An 18,963-nucleotide genomic window follows, 5' to 3' on the forward strand; every position below is an offset into this window, starting at 1 on the left:
CAAAACAATAGTTTTCAAAACCCATTTATTTATGAAATCATTAAGTTGACCTGCATAATTTCAACAAGTAAGCTTCATTGAAAAAAAACAAACAAACAGTGACATATAATTCATCTGTTTCTAAGAAAAGTCTTATTTACACATTGAGGAACAAAGGTTTCTTTTTGTTTTTTTAATGTAGAACTCAGCAGAACATCCATCAAGCAGTCCTAGCATTCTAAGAACGCTCCAGAAAGAGAAACCCAAATGGAGCTGCCGTCCTTCTCAATCATACTCAGAGAATCGAATGTGTTGACTGGCTTGTTGAGTCTTGGCCAGTCTAATCTTCTCAGCTTTGGTGATTAACTATAGGGAAAGAAGTAAGAAATTAGAATGTCTTGGACACTCCAAAATGATAAAAACAAAACAAACAAACAAACAAAAAACAAAACAAAAAAAAAAAAACCAGTCCCAACCATGAAGTCTTACAATATTAGACTGAATGACATTTTTAAAAGCTGGGGGTAGAAAGACAAATGAGATCATTATGTTTTGATCAAATCAGTTTACAGAGAACTGGAGTTTTTTATGAAATAGATCTGACATCTCTGAAACCTCTCTCCCTCCAATTACACTGCATAACTCAAAATCTTTCAATTGAAATATCTGTCACTCCTCATTGAAGGCTCACAATTTAGTGTTATATTGTATACCCTCTGGACTTGCTTATTAATTCCTAAGACAAAATGGTATGAGTGAGATTCGATACCTCTGGGTTGTGTATTACTCAGGTTTGCTTTAAAAACTGCTTACTGGTCAGGAATGCTAACGCTTGCCTTTAGTCCCAGCACTCCAAAGGCAGAGGCAGGTAGATCTCTGTTAGTTCAAGGCCAACCTGAGAAACACAGTGGGATCCTGGCTGTCCTGGAACTCGATCTATAGATCAGGCTGGCCTCAAACTCAGAGAGTACTAGGAAAAAAGGCATACACCACCATGCCCAGCTTATTCAGTTACTTTTGAGACCAAGTCTTACAGGGTTTCTCTGTGTGGCCTTGGCTGTCCTGGAACTCACTATGGAGACCAGCCTGGCCTTGAACTCCCACGTGCTGGGAATAAAGGCATGCATCACTACACTCAGCTAATGTTACAACTCTTTTGTGCCTATTACATCTCCTAAAAGGTTTAAATTTTGCTTTACAAATGAAAAATTATGATTTCAAATAAACTACTATTAAGACCTATCTTTATTAAATTATATTATATACATATATATACTTTAAAGAAAGAAGATTTTTTTGAAACACAGAAGACAACAGATTGAAACACTCCCAAAGCAGTTGCTGCTGCTTTTCTGCAGTGGGTCTCTGTAACCCCAGGTAGTCTGAAGGTCACTCTTCTGTCTTCTGAGTAGCTGGGATTGCAGGTACAAACTATTGTACCAGCTTCCTTAACAGAAAAATTATAGCTTAGTTTTATTTTTTCTCTTAAAAATATAGGCTCTAGAGCTAGGGATGTAGCTGAGTTGGTAGAGTTCTTGTCTAGAATATACAAGGGTCCAGGTTTGACATCGAAACACCACATAAGCTTGGGTGGGGGGCCAACCTGCAAGTGCAGTACTCAGGTGGTAAGGGCTGGGGGATCAGAACTGCAATGTCTTTTTCAGCTACACAGTGAGCTTGAGGTAAGCATGAGATACCAGAGACCTTGTCTAAATCAGTCCATGAATCAAATCTTATGTCATATATGATTGATAGGAGGTCATAAAACACTCTTTACAAGTGAAAAGAGTAAAATTCAAGATTCCCCAGCACACCAATGATGTTGTTTACAAGTAGGAATTCTGCCTTTACTGGGAAACACAGCAGAATTTTTCATTGAAAAGGCCATTTTGAAGCTCATCCAAGCTAATGGGAGCTCACAGACTCTAGACTGACAGCTGGGGAGCCTGCATGGGACCACACTAGGCCCTCTAAATATGGGTGACAGTTGCAGGGCTTGATGTGTTTTTGGGTCCCCTGGCAATGAGACCAGGACTTACCCCAGGTACACAAACTGGCTTTTTAGAGCCCATTCCCTAAGGCAGAATGCCTTACTCAACCGCGATGCAAGGGGGAGGGGCTTGTTGGAATGCCAGCCTGTGTTGACTACCCAAGGGAAGTCTTACCCCCTACCAGGGGATGGGGGTGGGATGGGGAAGTGGGGGAGGGGGAGGAAGGGGGAACAGAGTATGTAAAATTGGTATAAAATGAAAAAAAAAAATTTAAATAAAAAAACTATCATTCCAAAAAAATTTTTTTGATTAAAAACAAAAGCAAACATCTAAAAAACAAAACAAAACAAAACACCAAAACATGGGTGGTTAGAGATTCTTTAGGGGTAAAGGCACTTTCTTCAAAGCCTGATAACCAGAGTTCCATCCTTAGGACCCACATGGTAGAGGGTGAGAACTGATTCTAGCAAGCTGTCCTTTAATTACCAAAGGCATGCTGTGGTACATGCACATCCACATGAAATCTAAAAATATAATTTAAAAAAATCACAGACTATTTAAACAACGGAAGAGAAGAAATAAAAGATTTATTTGGGGGCTGAGAGCAGCACTGTGAGGCCTTGGTTCTGATTCCTGACTTATCCTGATCCCCTTTGGCAGCTCCCTTCCTTAGGTTCCCAATGCTTTGTAAGCTCATTCTCCACATGCTGATTTTCACACATAAATCTCTCTGTAGAGTAAACATACTCTGCAGCACTGACTGACTCTTCTACCTTCAGTCCTAAAACTGAACAGGGATGCTGTCCAGAGGGATGAGGACAATGTGTCCTACCGTGTATCATGAAACGAAGAACTGTGGGGTTTTAGGTGCTTTTCTCCCACTCAGGGTGCACCAGTCTCTAGTGTGGAAACTGAGCTGTTGCATCAGGAAGGAATCATGCCAGAATCACTGAAATTCTGCCCTTGGTTTCCATACATCTACCTCCCATTCCTTTAGCCTCGAATGCTGCGCTTCTGAACTCTCAAGCACATGTAAAAGCTACCTGGTTTAACCTTCTGTGCCGCACTGGTAATGTTTATAGGCAAGCTAAGGGAGAATAAAGGGATTTGTTATCCATGACTATTATTCTACTTGCAGGAAAGGGGGCTAACACATTCAGAGAGTATTAGCAAGCTCCAGCAGACAGCTCAGCAGTGAGCACTTACTTAATCTCTTCCAGCACCAGAAAACAACAACAAGGACAAGTGAGATTGGCAAACAAGTTAGCTGCAGTTCATGTTCTTCAAACAAACTTCCAACACCATTTACTTTGTGTGGAAGATCCACTGCATTTCAATCCATGAAATCAGCTGGCTTCAGCTGTTCCTATCAAGATCATAATAATAACCACCCTGATAATGAAGAATGTGAAAACTGGACAATGAGTAATTTAAATTTTTATTGTTCTAGTTTAATTTTATAAAATACCCCGGAAATGTTTATTTCTTTGCCTGGGACTAAGATGAATCTTGATAAATTTCTAAAATGAAAAATAAAGTGTTGTAATTACTAGTTAAAAAGAGTATAACAATTTAAACAAAACTTCACACCAATTAGAAGAACAAATATTACTGGCCTGATTACAGTTCATTTATCTGTTCTGGATTACTGACTTTAACATCCGACCATCTCAAACAAGCTTTGAAATTAACACCTCCAAGACTAGAAAGAGCCTTGAGAAAGGAAGGGGGCCTCCCCATCTCAGCAAGATCAGGCTCCATTCAAGAAAAAAAAAAATTCACAAAGAGCAATAGTAGCAAACATCCCTGTCAATCATCATAAATGCCAAAGAAGCACTGATGAAACATACACCAAGCCAATAAGCACAAAATATTTCAATCAGGGCTTTCAAAGTTCTTAACAGGTTGTTCTAAGCATTTTGCCTAAACAATATTTAAAAGAGTAAAAATCTGTTTTCAAAGAATAAATGGCATTCTTGGTGAGAAATTATATAAATATCATAGAAATAAAATTGTTGAATGAGTTTGTTTTAATTATTTTGGTTTGCTTGTACCACTTACTGATTATCAGAAAAATAATAAGTTTTAATAACAACAATAGTAATAATTCTCATTGTCACCGGGAACCTGATATATCAAGTCTCTCAATCCTATCTGCAAAAGACCATCTTTCTAAGGGAATCATGCCCAAACTACAAAACACAGCAGCTCCAAATCAAGACTGAGTCTGTTTAACATGCACTACTGCTTCAAAGCACAGAAAACCCTAAATTACAATTACGGATGCCCGTGAGTGAACGATTTTAATTTCATCTATTTTGAAGCCAGGAGAATCTGCATTCTTTCTCAGTCTGAAACAGTACTCTAACAGGAAAGCCAAAGTGAAAAGGTGTCCTCATTTATTGCTGTCAAAAGATGCATTTAACTCTGTCCTTACCTTTTCCGTGCCTCTTTTCTTCTCCCGAGGTTGATTAAGTTTGGCCTGTCTATCTACCAAAATCTTCTGCCAGTACCTCTGCTCGTGATCACCTTAAAAACAAACAACAGCTCTGATCACCGAGCATAAGGATATACATTCAAATCTCACCAGCGGAGAATGTTTGGGGGGAAGAAAGCTACTTCCATTAGTCCAATGAAGAATGAATATAAAAACTACCTACAATAACAACCGTTTATTAAAAAAAAAAAAAAACAAATTAGGTTTACCAGAAAGGACCTCGAGGTTCCAACAGTGCTTCTTTCTAATTTCAGTCTGTGCATTCATTACCGCCTGAGCATCCTCAGGAGTTTTGAACCGGGCATGGCATTCATTATCTCCTTCTAGCAAATCAACGTAAACAACTTCTGAGATTGTGGCCAAAATATCCTACATGGTAAAGTATAAAGACTTAAAATCAACATACAAGATGTCTCACAATAAATGAATGTACCCACAAAGGTTGTCAAATGTATTACATCAATAAGCTACTCTGTAGTTGATGGGTAAATACATAAAACACTTCTAAAATACACAGAAAAACTGTTAAAAAATAGATTTGGACAAAAACGAGAAGCAATCTAACAACTCATCAAAAATTACTTTCCCTCACTCTCTTTGAAGTCTATCCTTAAAAGATGAACTTACATGGGGACCAGCTAAAGGCAAGGTTTGTAGAGGAAAATATAAATGACCCTTCTCCCAGCAACCTGGCTCTGTAAGTTAGTACAAGAAAGATTAAAAGGGCTCGAGAAGCTTATTTTCACTCACCTATACAATACCATGTTTGACTTAGAGCACATGGAACCATCTTTCAACATTTTACAAAAACCAACAGGAATCTTAGGGTTCTTGGGTAGATTTACTGGAACACAGCTGACAGCTCTCAGTTTTCTATAAAATACCTAAGTAACCCTTTCTAAGTAACCCTTTCGATAAGTAACCCCTTCGAAGCAAGCTGAGGTCCCCAACAAGGGGGACAGTTTTACCTATAATGCCCCACTGTGAAGACTAATTAAGAAGATTCTTGCATTCTTAATCTATTTTTTCTCACAGCAGGTTCTCTACAGAACATAATGCATTTATGCAGGAATGTTACAGTAAACTCAGTTGTCAAATTTCATTCATTAAAGCCAAAGAAATAAATAGATTTCCAACTGGAAAGAAACTGTTTAGTTTAGACCAGAATTTTCTAGACACAGGAACTCAAATTATTTTAATGTAATGACTTTCCAGAGCCATAGAAGGAATTGAGGATCTGAAAATATTATTTAATTGTAGAATAAAAAGTTTATTAGTTAACAGTAAAGGATAATAGACATTTGCAAGTTTCTGGACGACAAAAATTAGTCTTAACTCACCCTTAGCACACAATATACTGTGATATAAGAACACCCTTCGTGAAATAAAAAGAACTGGGGAGAATTATACCGGAGAAGTCCTCAAAGGTTTTATCTAGTTAATCAGATGAACTAGGATACATAGAGATCAATCTGTATTAAGTTGATGAAATTGTGATGTATTCTCTGGTAGTGGTAAGACAGTTTAGAGTACCATAGTTCAAAAGATATTTACTATATTATATCCACTATAAAGTCAGACTAATCTACTCATGTAAAACTCATATAATGACATATCTGTCTGGTAATCAGTAAGAGGAGCACACACAGATTACAGGAAAAAAAACCCAAAAAAACTATTTCACTGCATTTTTCAATTAAAAAGTGTAATTGGTACAGTTCTATAGAAAATAATGTAACAACATAATGTATAGTATTAAATGTCCTAAGATGCTAAAAAGTAATTTATTTTACACAGTATGAAATAAAGTGGCTAGGCTGGGAAGTAGAAACGGGATAATATCTGGCCTGGGCCAAATGATGAGTTAAGACAGCCTGTGCCACAACAAAAAAACTTGTCTCAGAAAAACAACAAAAGGAATGATCATTTGGAAATCTTAGTCCTGGTTGATGAATATAAATCCATAAATACAGCAGCTGGTTACAACTTTCAAATAATCACTGAGCAAGAATATTATGATATACATTTTTAAAAAACGATGGTACCAAGTATCTTTTTAGAACTCTTAACAACTGAAAAAACTTTTTCAGAGCATAATACTGAATACATATTATTTCACCAACTGCAATTTAGAGTCTCTGCACTCTTCTCCCCTGAACTACACAGCAGCCAGCTATTAGTGACTCAGTAAGAAAAGGCAGTCAGACTGTTCGATGTGCCTCTCATTTCCTGAAGAGTCAAGAGTTATCAGAGTTACCATGGACTCAAACTCTACAAGTAGTTTATCAGAGAGGTACAAATTCTAACTGGATTTGTTTTGTTTTCCATATTATTTTAAAAATGTTTCACACAGGGATCATAAACATTACCCTGACTTGTTTCCTGCCAGGTAGAGGCTCTGTGCTCGTGATCTTCACGATAACTCCGTTCACGAACTGTGGACCTTGTGCACTGGCCTTCTCCTGGGTGCAGCACTCTGGAGGGCCGACTGCTGATGTGAGAAGGAAAAGGCCAGAGGTCACTTTCACACACCTGACATTTGACATGAGGAGCACTACCCTACAACAGCAGCAGTGACTTCTCAGGCTAATTTAAATAGCTTAGAATTGTGCATTTTAAATTAATACTAATGCATTACACTGGCCATTTGGAAATTAACATGAAATAAAAGCATTATTTTCCTGAACAAAAGAATAAAACTCGAATAAAGGGAACGGGGTTGGGGAGGCTATGGCTGGGATGTTAAATAAATAAATGAATTAAATAAATAATATTTATAACTAAAAAATCTTTACCAATGTTACTATCAATAAGACTAATTCTTTAATATGTTCGTGTTCAGGGTTCATCTTCCACTGAAACTGCAGTCTTTATTGCCATGTCCAGGCACTCATGAGGAAACTCATGGTAATAAGAGGGTAAGCAGGCTGTTAAAGGTCTACTGTTTAATATCAACACTTCAATTTCTTTTCTTTAACCAGAATCTCCAGTGCATCATGACACTAATGCTATTTAGTGAGCCTCACCTTTTCCATTATTCACTCCAGACTTAGCAGCCGCCGCACAGTCTGTTTCCATTTCTGACTCCAATTTTATCTTAGATATTGTTTTTTTCAGAGAAGCCATGCTGGCTTTTTGCAGTGCCAAGTACTCTTTTTTCAAATCCATCCACTCAGTTCTGTAAAACAAAAAACTGAGCTACTGAAAGAGTGACAAGATGACTCAATGAGAAATCCGAAGTTGAACTAAAGATAGAAATTCCCAGTCTTTCCAACTTTCCTTTCTTTTCAAATCATACACTTAATTAGCTTTTAGGCCGTAAATCTATCTAGTAGACATACAAATGAAGTTCTTTTTCATTAACATTCAGGTAAAATGCTTTAATTTTCCAGTTAAGTTCCTAATGTGTTTTTAATATTTTTTAATTGTAAAAGCAAAATTTTGAGTTACTTCCTCAAAGTAACATTCACTAAATTAGGCAACTGTGGGGAAAAGTGAGAGACTAAAATTCAAAGATTTGTTAAATTGCTTCCAATTTGAGAGATAACATTCCTTAGGATTTACTTGAATCAAAAGGAATTTCTAAGAAGAAAAAAACACCCCATGGAAGCAATTTATTTATTTACATCCATTTACCATGTAGATGTCTCTTCAAACAGCCAGGGCTCCTCCAGAGGCAGCACAATGCCTCTCCTGGCTCTGTGGGAGTGCTCATTGTTACCCTAATCTATGCCATCAAACAAGCAGATAGGAGATTTTTTTTAAAAGAGAAGGATATCTTGTGGTAATGGTTTTAGCAGTTAACATTGACATCTGTTTACTTCAAAAAAAAAAAAAAAAAAAAAAAAAAAATCCAGAGCTACCCAGGATCCCCAGGACCTACTTTCCCTGAGAGCTGATGCATTAAAATAACAAAGGCTCTTGTAATGATTCTCTGAGATAGAAAGCCAAAAGGAATTCAGGAGTTAGGAGTAGTATAAATAGAAGTGTTCGGAAGTCTCTGGCTTTCACCCTCCAAGCAGAGAAGGAGATTCTTTGGGGCCAGCTCACAAAGGTAAGCTATCTCTGTGACCTGTGTCGTTTCTTTTCTCTCTGGTTGTGCCTGTCTTTTTTAAACAAGTTGCCTTCTGGGTGGGTTCCCTTCCACTTTAACATGGGAGTGCTTTCTGTGTCACGTAAAAAGAGTAAGTGCTTCCATGTTTTAGTAGAAGTGAATTCAGTGTACACCTGGAGTGGATAAGCTAACAACTAAGTATGAAGGAGTCCCCTCTGCTTTAACATGGGGACACCTGCTGTGTTAGACTAAAGTAAGTGCTTCCATGTTTGAGTGGAGGTGTCTCAAACCATTCAGCATGCTCTTCTTAATTTAAAAATGTTGCAGGTTAAGAAGCAGAACTTGGCAACTATAAAGACTGGGTTCCCCATCACTTAAACGTGGATGTACTTGCTTTGGAACTAAGAAAGTAAGTGCTTCCATGTTTTGGTGATGGTGAGTTTTCCTTTTCCATTCTCGTGCCTTGTAAGAATTTCGCTGATACCTGTTGAAGGCGCCTCCTTTCTTTAACATGGAGGCACTTGCTGTGAGTTTATGAAAATAAGTGCTCCATGTTTCAGTGTGGTGGCTCCTGCTTATCTTCACTTTCTACTGCAAATGGACTGTAAGCCATCACTGTTGCTAATATGCAACTCTGTTGACTAGAGATTGGAATTGCACTTTAGCAATGGTGATGGACTGACTGCCACGGAGAACAGACGGTACTTACTTGGACAACACTCTCAGCGGTATAACCTCTTCTCCCATTTTATGTCTCTCCTTATGTTTTTTCTTATGCTTCCTTTTCACTTTCAGGAGCGAGTCACCTTTTGTGTCTCCAGTCTCCTTCTCCTCTTCTGTAGAGCAGAATTCTAAGTCTAGAAAAAAGATTCTCTTAAGACAAGTTGTAGTTGGGAAATAGTTAGAAATGTCTGCACTGTCTAATCCTAACACAGTACCTCTGCTTTCCTTGGAGACTTCAGAAGCAGCTTCGCTAAGGCCATCCTTCTGAGCCCTTTTCTTGGTTTTTGGCCTGGGGGGTAGGCAGTCTTCGTCCTCAGCGCTGCTTCTCTCCCTCTTCCCTGTTCTGACTTCAGGTAAGACGGATGCCTCAACCTTGTCTCGTTTCCTCTTTTTCTTTGCAGGTTGCTTTGGAACGTCAGGAGTCTCTGCTTCAGAGCCTTCAGAGGCCGTCCTTGGTCTCTTAGCTTTGCACACTCCCATGCTACCGGTGTCTATACTTAACTCTTTGGCCTGCACACTGTCTTCCTTCTTTAGTCTGCCTTTCTTCTTCTTCTTTTTTTTCTTCTCTTCTGTAACAACAATGTTGGAAAAATTTTATTTTCTCTACGAATTCAGTATGTACCTCCTGTGTCTTAGGTACTCACCAGCTACTCTTAAGGAAGGGATGGGTTTGTTTTTCACTGTCTTGGGAAATATGCCAGGTTTTCTTGGTGCTTCTTCGGGTGGGTTGTTAAGAAACTGAAAAAGTATCAAAAAATGATTGCAAAAAAAAATGTATTCATACTAATCCCGTGTTTTCTTTTCCTTTTTTTTTTCAGGGTCACAGAGACAGTACCTCAATGGCTTTTGCTGCTTGTTCTTTCGTTTCAAACTCCACAAAGGCAAATCCCTTGGGATCCCCTGTAGACTTGTAATGTGGAATACTTATGTAAACCACATTGCCACATTTCCCAAATACTCTTTCAATCCAGCTATGCGTAACATTTTTGGGGAGTAACTCCTGGATAAATCAAAAGTGACATGAACTCAGTTTAAGCATTCTTTAAATTCCCACATTTTATCAATAAATGGAAACTAGAATCAAATTTGTGTATTTTCTTACCACATACACGGTGCGTTCCTCCTCATCCTTTGGTCTCTCACCTAGGGGCTTTTTTCTCCGGATTTTGGTTCCTTCTAGGTCCAACTTTTAAAGAAAAAATTGAGGTTTAAAGTACAGTTAAGTTAATAATTAATTTGATGTGATTAATTTGTAATGAAAAAACTTTACCTCTACTACAGACGAGCTTTTCAATGCTCTTGCTATTAGCTTCCCGTCAGTGGTTAACTTCTTCATTTTGTTAAAAGATACCAGAAGAGAGATGTCCACATCTAGTTGAAATGCAGAAGGTGGTAAGATGTTAGCTTTTAAAAGTGGTGTGTATCTGTGTTGCTGAGCAATCTCTGCTTGTGATTTTAAATAAAATGCAGGCAGGCACTGGCCCCATAAACATGGATACTAATTTTTTAATGTCCCTTGGAACTGGGCAGTCAGTTGAGGTGTTATGTGAGTGCTTGCAATTGAACCCAGGTCCATCTCTCTAGCCCCCCTAAAACTCAATAAAGAGAAAAAAACAAGACATGGGAGTTTAAGAGGAAGGAAACTTACATCCATCTCTAGATTTTTCAATTTGCTCGCGAAGAAACCTGTCCTTGTGAAGGTTTGCATCCCCAAACCAGAAGTCTACCTGCTTGGCAATATCTGCAAGCACCTGTTTAACCCTTGAGCGTTTCTTTTTTTCTTCTTTTCTCTTCTCAGTGCTTTCTTCCATAGTTTTCTTATTTTCAGTTTCCATTCTGTAAGTTAATATAGAAATGTACACATTACCCTTGATAGGGGAGCCACAAAATCTTCTGGACAAGAGGAACTCAGAGGATGTAAATGCCTGAGGCCCTAGGTGAGAGATAAAGTTAATGTACTCACTGTGTATATACTTGTGAAGATGTATACTGTACTCACTGTATATACTTGTGAAGATGTATACATGGTATACACAGTATACAACTTCACAAGTATAATGTATATACCTTTGTTGCCTGAGCCTTCCTGCTGCCAGACTTAAAGCAGAAATAAATGTGCTTCCAAGGAACAAGACCTTGATGCATCTCACTCAACCAGTCAACTTTTGGCATTTTTAATGCATGTTATAAAGCTGTCAAGTAGCAATTTTGAAAGTATAGAGAAAGCATAGAAAAAGATGTTGTATACAAGTATACAACTTCTGGCAAAACAGTAAGGTGAATAGTGTATAACCAAGGGCCTCATAGATTTCATTCCTACCATTCTAGTGGAACCTATTATTAGAGCTCAATGTCTGCTTGAGCCCAGTGCTTACCTGACCTCCCAGCAGCACTTACAGTCAGAAATTCCTTCATTGCAGATCTTTTCTTCATAAAGTTTAAAAGAGTTTCCCTTTTCTAGTTTCTTCTACTGTGTTTTATTTACCTTAATACGTTGTCTATGACTAGACTCATATCTTGGCCTCTGTTCTTGACTCAACCTTTCTGAGGGTCCTGCTAGTCAGTATTGTGAGGCTATATACCTCACAAACCACATTCTCTCATTAGTTCTACATTCCAATAGTCAATTGTACTTGACATCTCCATTTGTTCATTTAGAGGGTATCGTAAACTTAACATGATAAAAACAATTCTAAATTTATTTTTTTAAGATTTATTTATTGTGTATACAGTGTTCTGCCTGCATGTATACCCACAGGCCAGAAGAGGGCACCAGATCTCATTATAGATGGTTGTGAACCACCATGTGGTTGCTGGGAACTGAACCCAGGACCTCTGGAAGAACAAGCAGTGCTCTTAACCTCTGAGCTATCTCTCCTGCCCCAAGTTCTAAAATTTTAACAGATTTTTACCACATTGAGAAATACCAACTACAAGACAGAGAGTAAGATCAGAAAGTAGTCTCAATTCCTCCCACTGTACAGTCAATTCATTAGCAGTTGTTCTAGCACTGGCTTTAAAATATAGCCTGAACATTAGCACTTCTCATTCTAACAAACCACTTAACTCCAAGTTATTATCACGTCTCACTTAACTATCCAAGATCTTTCTTAATAGTCTACTTGCTTCTACTACTGCTTTCTTATAATCCATTTTCTACATAGGCTAATTAATAATCACAGAAATATGTAAATCAGGACAATTCTTTGTACAAACACTCCCAAAGACTTAACACATTCAGCACAGAGTCCAAAGATCTTACAGTGGTTTACTAGGTCCTATATATCTGACCTGGACACATTTCTCCAACTTTATCTTCCACAACTCTTTTCAGTAAGCTTATAACATGTCACCCCTAAGTTCCTTAAATATGCTAAAGCCATTTCTGTCTGCAGGCCTTTGTTCTTTCTGCTGTCTCTTTCCCCAACACCTGTTGTATACTTTAATATTCACCCCAGATCTGTGAATGTCACTGTCTCAGAGAGGCCTTTTCTTTCATCCAACCTAAAATAGTACCCTTGATGTCAAAGTAAACTATACTCCAAGCTTTTCTCTCTATGCTCATCACTGTCTGGAATTAAGAGTTGTCTATCTACCCCACTATAATCTAAATATAGAGAGGCAGAGGCTTCAATTTGGTCACTACATATTTGTGAAGTGGTTAGATATATTTAAAAGTACCCAGAGCTGGGCATGGTTGTATACATCTAAATCCCAGCATTCATGAGGTACTGGCAAGTGGACCTCTGTGAGTCTGAAGCCAGCCTGGTCTGTTTCATGAAAATAAGGCATTAAGCATTTCAAATTCTTTTCTAAGGCGGTAAGGTATAAATATAAATATAGACTACAATGATCACACAGCACGCTCTACTACTAGCTGTTACTTAGAAAGGGTAGACTTCAAACTATACAATTCTTTTCCATTAAAGCCAACAGTCCAAGGCAGTGGTTCTCAACCTGTGGGTGGAAACCTATTCCAGGTCCCATATCAAACAGAAGTTTACATTACAATTCAGAACAGTAGCAAAATTAGTTACGAAATTGCAACAAAATAGTTTTATGGTTGAGGTTACCACACCATGAGAAACTTCATTAAAGGGTCGCAGCATTAGGAAGGTTGAGAAGCACTGATCTAAATAAGGCATACTGAAATCTCTATAGCCACGCTATCTACATCTACTAGATCTAAAGCAGGGTAGACAGAAGAGTAGAAACACAGAATGTGGGGCTGGAGAGATGGCCTAGCGTTTAAGAGCACTGACTGTTCTTCCATTAGACCCTGGCTCAATTCCCAGCACCCACATGGCAGCTCATGACTGACTGTAACTCCAGTTCCAGGGGACCAACACCCTTACACAGCAAAACAACAATGCATAATAATTAGATAAATAAATAAGTAAATAAGCAAACAAATAAATACAAACAACCACAGAATGCCACAGTTATCATTCCACTCTCTTAGCTCAGAGGCCCTCCTTCCTGTTTCTCTTAAGGGTTACTTTTGTAGCTTAGCATATTCCAGCTCACAATGATAAAATACACCTTCAATTTAGAACACAATACAGACTAAAGAGAAAATCACATAAACTATAGAACAATTTAGTCTCCTTACACTGGGCCTGAAGAGAGCAGTTAGTGACATGGCAATACCCGGGTTACAGAGACCTACATCTTTACCCTCTTCTGTCTGTCTCCCTCATGCTGACTGTCTCCATATCCTAGGCCAATATCCTACCACTGAACCACTCCTCAGTCCTTGCTATACTCTCAATGCTATTTGTAACTTCCCAGGGTTCTATAATAACATTCCAAAGGAAATTTATCCTTTCCTTCCAAAGCCTATTTACCCTCACTAATGCTAACACTATAACCCACAAATTTGATCAAGCAAGCTCTGTATGTGCTTGGAGTAAGTTTCCTCATCTCTGTGGTTCATCAAATGTGGATACAAATCTTATCTATATAATAGAGTTACTGTGAAGATTAATTAGAAAAAATGTAATTTCAACACTTAAAAATGCTGCTGTGGAGAGGTCTGCAGAGATAGCATAGTGGTTAGGAACACTCACTGCTCATGAGGACACAGGTTCAGTTCCTAGAAGTCAAAGCTCACAAGCTCCTATAACTAATTCTAGTTCTAGGGGATCCAAAGCATTCTTCTGACCTCTGTGGGCATGTGGTACACATGTATACATTCAGACACATATATACTTAAGTTAAAAAAAGATTCTCAAAACAAAACCAGCTGCTCTGGAGAACATAATATGTAGCCATGTTATTCTTTACCAATTGGTCACTAAATCCTACCAATTTGATCTTTGAAATGGCTCTCATCCCCCTTTAGTGTTTTCCACAACTGTCATTAGAATATGATAAGTTTATAGCATGCTCTAGAAGTCATCTATCCTTTACAGAAGGCTATGTGTCACCTGGCCATAACATTGATATGGTTTGTGAAGGTTATTTCTCAACTTGCAACATTAGTAATTCCTTATCAGTTTTCCTGTGGTGTCCTAAGTATTAAAATACTGCTAAATGGGCATGGTGACACACAACTTTAATCCTAGCACTCAGGAGGTGGATCTCTGAGTCCAAGGCCAACCTGCTCTTCAGAGCAAGTTCCAGGACAGCTAGAAATGCCCTTTCCACAAACAAACAAACAAACAAAAATGGTCTTGGAGCAAAGAATAAAAAAATACTGTGAAACAATGCCAGTCACTTTATATACACTGTTCTAAATCTTTACAGTCCTACCATGTAGTTTCTTTCAACTTTTTAAAAGGAAGACAAAAGGTTATGTAATTTAGTCAAAGCTAGCTAGCTAAGCAAATCATTGATATGCTTGAATTTTATATTGCCTATCTTTTAGTAGAAGCTTCTACAGTTTGTCACTACTCATTATATCCTGATCCAGGAATTCTTATTCTGAAGTCCATGACACTTCAGGTGAGTTTCAAGAAATCTTAGGAATCCATGAGATGGTTAGAAGATAAATTTTAAAGAAAAGGTAAAATCATGCTTGTACAAATACAAAATGAATATGGCAAAACTAAGTGCTACAAATCCATTTAAAGGAGCAAAGACCAGATTAGTATGCTGTAGAAAGTTGAAATGAATGTTAACAGACATTGGTCAGGGCAATAACTAATCACATCTTATTTGGGCAAACATGATTTCCATCTTTTACTCTTTTCTGCAAGTTACAAAGTTGTAATGTTGTTCAAAGACAGTGAATGTCATAGATAATCTGGAAGTGAACTATACTAGATGTAAAGTAAAAAATTTTTTCCCCAATTTCAAAGCCACAGCTTTTGCTTGTAATATCATACGCAAAATGTTTCCGTGGGTCCATGTAAAATTTCCAAAGAAACTTAGCCATGACATTTTTCAGGTTATGAACAAAAAGAAATGTACCCAAAAGATTGAGAACCAAAGTTGTGGTCATGGCAAGACTATTGAAAGGTAGCAAAGCACTTAGTGGCCTGGATCTTTGCTCCCGATGAACCTTCTAGTGTAAAAATCCTTTATACAGCCATTCGACTTCCCACAACCGCCCTGCTTCGAAGTACTACTAAATGTAGTCTTCTTGAGGACTTCAAGTCACAGCGAACTGTCCACTCTTAATTTTCCTTAGCTCCTCATGAACGCACTCGGAACTTAATACTCATCACTTATTGTTAGCTCCTTCTTAAAACGGATTTTCTAGAGGAGGCTAAAAGGACGAACGCCTTGCAAAAGAAAAGACTTAATTTTGGAATGCGAGTCCTCACAACTGCTGTCCTCTGGAAGCCGAAACTCATCCCCCAACCTGCCTAGCTCCCACAGCTCCACTCAGCAACTGCACTTCCGCAAGGACACCCTCCCAGCAGCCGGGCGTGCCCCCAAACTCCCAACACTAGGCTCGGCTCGCCCCCTCCGTCCTAAGATTGGAACTGCAAGCGCAGCCGGAGAACTGCGCGTGCGCACAGAGTAGCCAAGCCAACGGACTGGCGCCGAGGGGGGCGGGGTGGGCCGGACCACAGCTAGTAGGGTGGACCTCAGGAGGCCGGACTCAGAGTTTACACTTGACCGGGTCTCAGCGGCTCTACGGGAGGCCATCTGCGACTTACTCTGCTCGCGTCCCCAAACCCGCGCTCAGCGACTGCCTTCTTCCACGCTTTCTGTCCCCTTCGAGCCTTCGAGTCGGCGTAAATTCGCGTCATCCGACGAGCGACGCGCTCTTCTCAGCCGACTGTGGAAAGCAGGGTCCGAGCCGCGGCTTCCGTGCCTGACGTCATAGGCGACGCCTCTCGGGGGGCGGGACCGAGGGGGGCGGAGCCAGGCGGGGAGCGCACTTGGATGTGGAATTCCATTGGTGGTTGGCGAACGGCGGCGGCGGCGGCGGGGCGGCGGCGGGGCGGGGCCTCCGCGGCACCGTCCCTGGTTGATGACGTCGCGCCAGTTCGCGGGAGAAATTCGAAAGTGGATTCTGTGACCGTGAGGAGGTGAAGACTTTCTTCTCGGGGGGATGAAGGGTGGCTAGGCCGGGAGGCTTGGCACGGTTGGGAGAGCATGGACACCGAGTCACCTCCACGGAAGCGGCCCACGGGGCGCCGTTAGGATGCTGGGTGAGGCGGCCACCATTGAGCCCCGTCCTCGTCGTGCTTGTTTTAAAGGGGCTGACAACGGACCGAGGCTCCGTTGTTTTATTTAGGGACACAAACCTTGATGAGTCAAAACTTGGCAAGTGAAAGTAATGTTTCTTTTAGTTATTTGTACTGGTGGTTTCTTAACAGGATGTGCGTGGTTTGGGCGGTGCTGGGGAGCGAACCTAGGACCTAGGGCTAGCTTGGTGAATGCTCTCCTGAGCCACTGTAGCAGCTTTCCTCGTAAAGCAAGGTTATGACAACGGCTTCCCGCCGTCTTCACGGAAAGCTCTCACTCCTCAGCATAACAGAAGAAAGGTTGTATACATCCGATTACTGGTACTGATGACTCCCGCCTTTATCTCTCACCTCGCCCTCTAGCGCTCAACCTGTACAGAGCTAGTAAGGGATCAGGCCGCTGTGCATACTGTTTTCGGTTTGGCAGTCACCATCACTGAAGAGGGGGCTTGTTGAGCTCCAGAACCGGACTTTCTAGTTTAATAGATCAAGGATAGGGCCTAAAATGTTCATTACTGACTAGTTTTCGTGTAGTGGTCATGTCATGTCCATGGAACGACTTGAAGATATGTGTACTCACTGTGTGCTTCGATGATTCCAGATTTCAAAATTTGGAAATATATATATTTCCAGTAACAGGATAGTTACAGTAGCTGCGGCAACACTGTTCAAAAAGATTTTTCTTCCTGGGTGTTGTGGCACATTACCCGTAATATCCCAGCTACTCCAGGGTCCCCGACAAGAGGATTGTGCAACAGGCCAGATCCTGTTTCAAACAAACAGAAAGGACTGGGCATGTGGAAGCATTATTACTTAGCTTACACAGGACCCTGTTGTCAGCCCCTAGAGCTGGGGAAAGAAAGGAAAGCAAAGATGTTTCCTTGAAGAGGTATAATATAATGCATATTTGGTCCAATGGTGTTGTGTTACATTGACTGAGGTATATAGTCTGCCCTCTGTAACTGGATTCAGCCAGCTGTAGACTGGAAATATTCAGAAAAAAAATGTCAGTACTGAGCATGCAGATTTTTTTGTTATAATTTCTTTTTTTCCCTTTTCCCTTTTCTTTTTCTTTTTCTTTTCTTTTTTTTTTTTTTTAAGACAGGGTCTCTCTTAGTTATGTAGTCCTGGCTGTCCTGGAGCTGTCTATGTAGACCAGGCTACCAGGCTGGCCTTGAACACACAGAGATCCACTTGACTCTGCTGCCCTTGTTCTTGAATCAGAGATGTGTGCCAGCTGGTCTTGTGGTGGTCCATGCCTTTAATCCCAGTACTCAGGAGGCAGAGGCAGGAGGATCTCTGTGAGTTGTAGGCCAACCTGGTCTACAAAGCTATTTCTAGGACAGCAAAAGCTACACAGGGAAACCCTGTCTCTCTCTCTCACACACACAAACAAAAAACAAAAAAATCCCTACAGACAAAAAGATGTGTGCCACCAAGCCTGACTGCTTGCTTTCGCTTTTTCTCACTCCCTTTTTTTTTGGGGGGGGGGCAGGGAGACAGGGTTTCTCTGTGTAACAGCCCTGACTGTTTTGGAGCTTACTCTGTAGACAGAGATCTGCCTTCCTCTGCTTCCTGAGTGCTGGGATTAAAGACATGCACCACCACTGCCCAGCTATCATTTCTTAAACAATACAGTTTAATCACTCACTATTTGCATATTGCTTATAATGCATTAGGTATAAGTGATCTAGGGATGATTTAATGTATGTTGGAGAATGTGTACATGCTCCTATATTATAAGCAAAAACTTTGACATTTATGTGAACTCAAGTGGCTACAGATGTTGATATTTGTGGTCCTGAAACTAGTCCCTGGATATGAAGGAACTACTTTAACAGGAAAAATTTAAGACACAAGGGGGCCATCTTGTGGTGACTATAATGCTTTAGAAAAAAATTGAATTTGGGTTCTAAGGAGCAAAACATGTTGAAGGAAAAATCCATTTTCTGATACATATTAGGGCACTTAGAGAGATGTTTACAGACTACTAATAGGTTTATGAATTTTACTTTGTTTTATCTTTATTTTCCAGTATGTGGTAACACTCAGTTGTGTCCTCCGTGACAGATACAC

At 39.8% G+C, this 18,963-nt stretch overlaps 2 protein-coding genes across 7 annotated transcripts in view; one reads left to right on the plus strand and one right to left on the minus strand.

Moving 5' to 3' along the window:
* Positions 1-8: 8 nt before the first annotated feature.
* On the minus strand, positions 9-16,519 carry Larp7 (La ribonucleoprotein 7, transcriptional regulator). 2 transcript variants are annotated; one of them, XM_028856548.2, is made up of 13 exons: positions 16,354-16,519; positions 10,893-11,080; positions 10,515-10,615; positions 10,347-10,430; positions 10,080-10,244; positions 9,889-9,982; positions 9,460-9,813; positions 9,231-9,378; positions 7,494-7,645; positions 6,837-6,955; positions 4,677-4,836; positions 4,408-4,499; positions 9-345 (listed from the first exon to the last, which is right to left on the minus strand). In XM_028856548.2, the coding sequence occupies exons 2-13, from the start codon at positions 11,077-11,079 to the stop codon at positions 265-267; spliced, it is 1,737 nt and encodes a 578-aa protein (XP_028712381.1). In that variant the 5' UTR covers position 11,080; positions 16,354-16,519; the 3' UTR covers positions 9-264. The 2 variants fall into 2 exon arrangements, with proteins under 2 accessions (XP_028712381.1, XP_028712375.1); XM_028856542.2 differs by having other exon boundaries at positions 6,837-6,958; positions 16,354-16,518.
* A 137-nt stretch (positions 16,520-16,656) lies between these two features.
* Zgrf1 (zinc finger GRF-type containing 1) overlaps positions 16,657-18,963 on the plus strand; it is a 64,325-nt gene continuing 62,018 nt past the window's right edge. For 4 of the 5 annotated variants that reach the window (XM_028856559.2, XM_037207085.1, XM_037207086.1 and 1 more), the window contains exon 1: positions 16,675-16,851. The gene's annotated coding sequence lies outside the window, so the exon portion shown is untranslated. Of the gene's footprint in view, positions 16,852-18,963 lie in introns of all 5 variants that reach the window. The other variant, XM_037207084.1, reaches the window with a different exon arrangement.

The sequence above is a fragment of the Peromyscus leucopus genome, chromosome 6 (genome assembly GCF_004664715.2).
Source record: "Peromyscus leucopus breed LL Stock chromosome 6, UCI_PerLeu_2.1, whole genome shotgun sequence".
In the NCBI taxonomy this organism is placed as follows: domain Eukaryota; kingdom Metazoa; phylum Chordata; class Mammalia; order Rodentia; family Cricetidae; genus Peromyscus; species Peromyscus leucopus.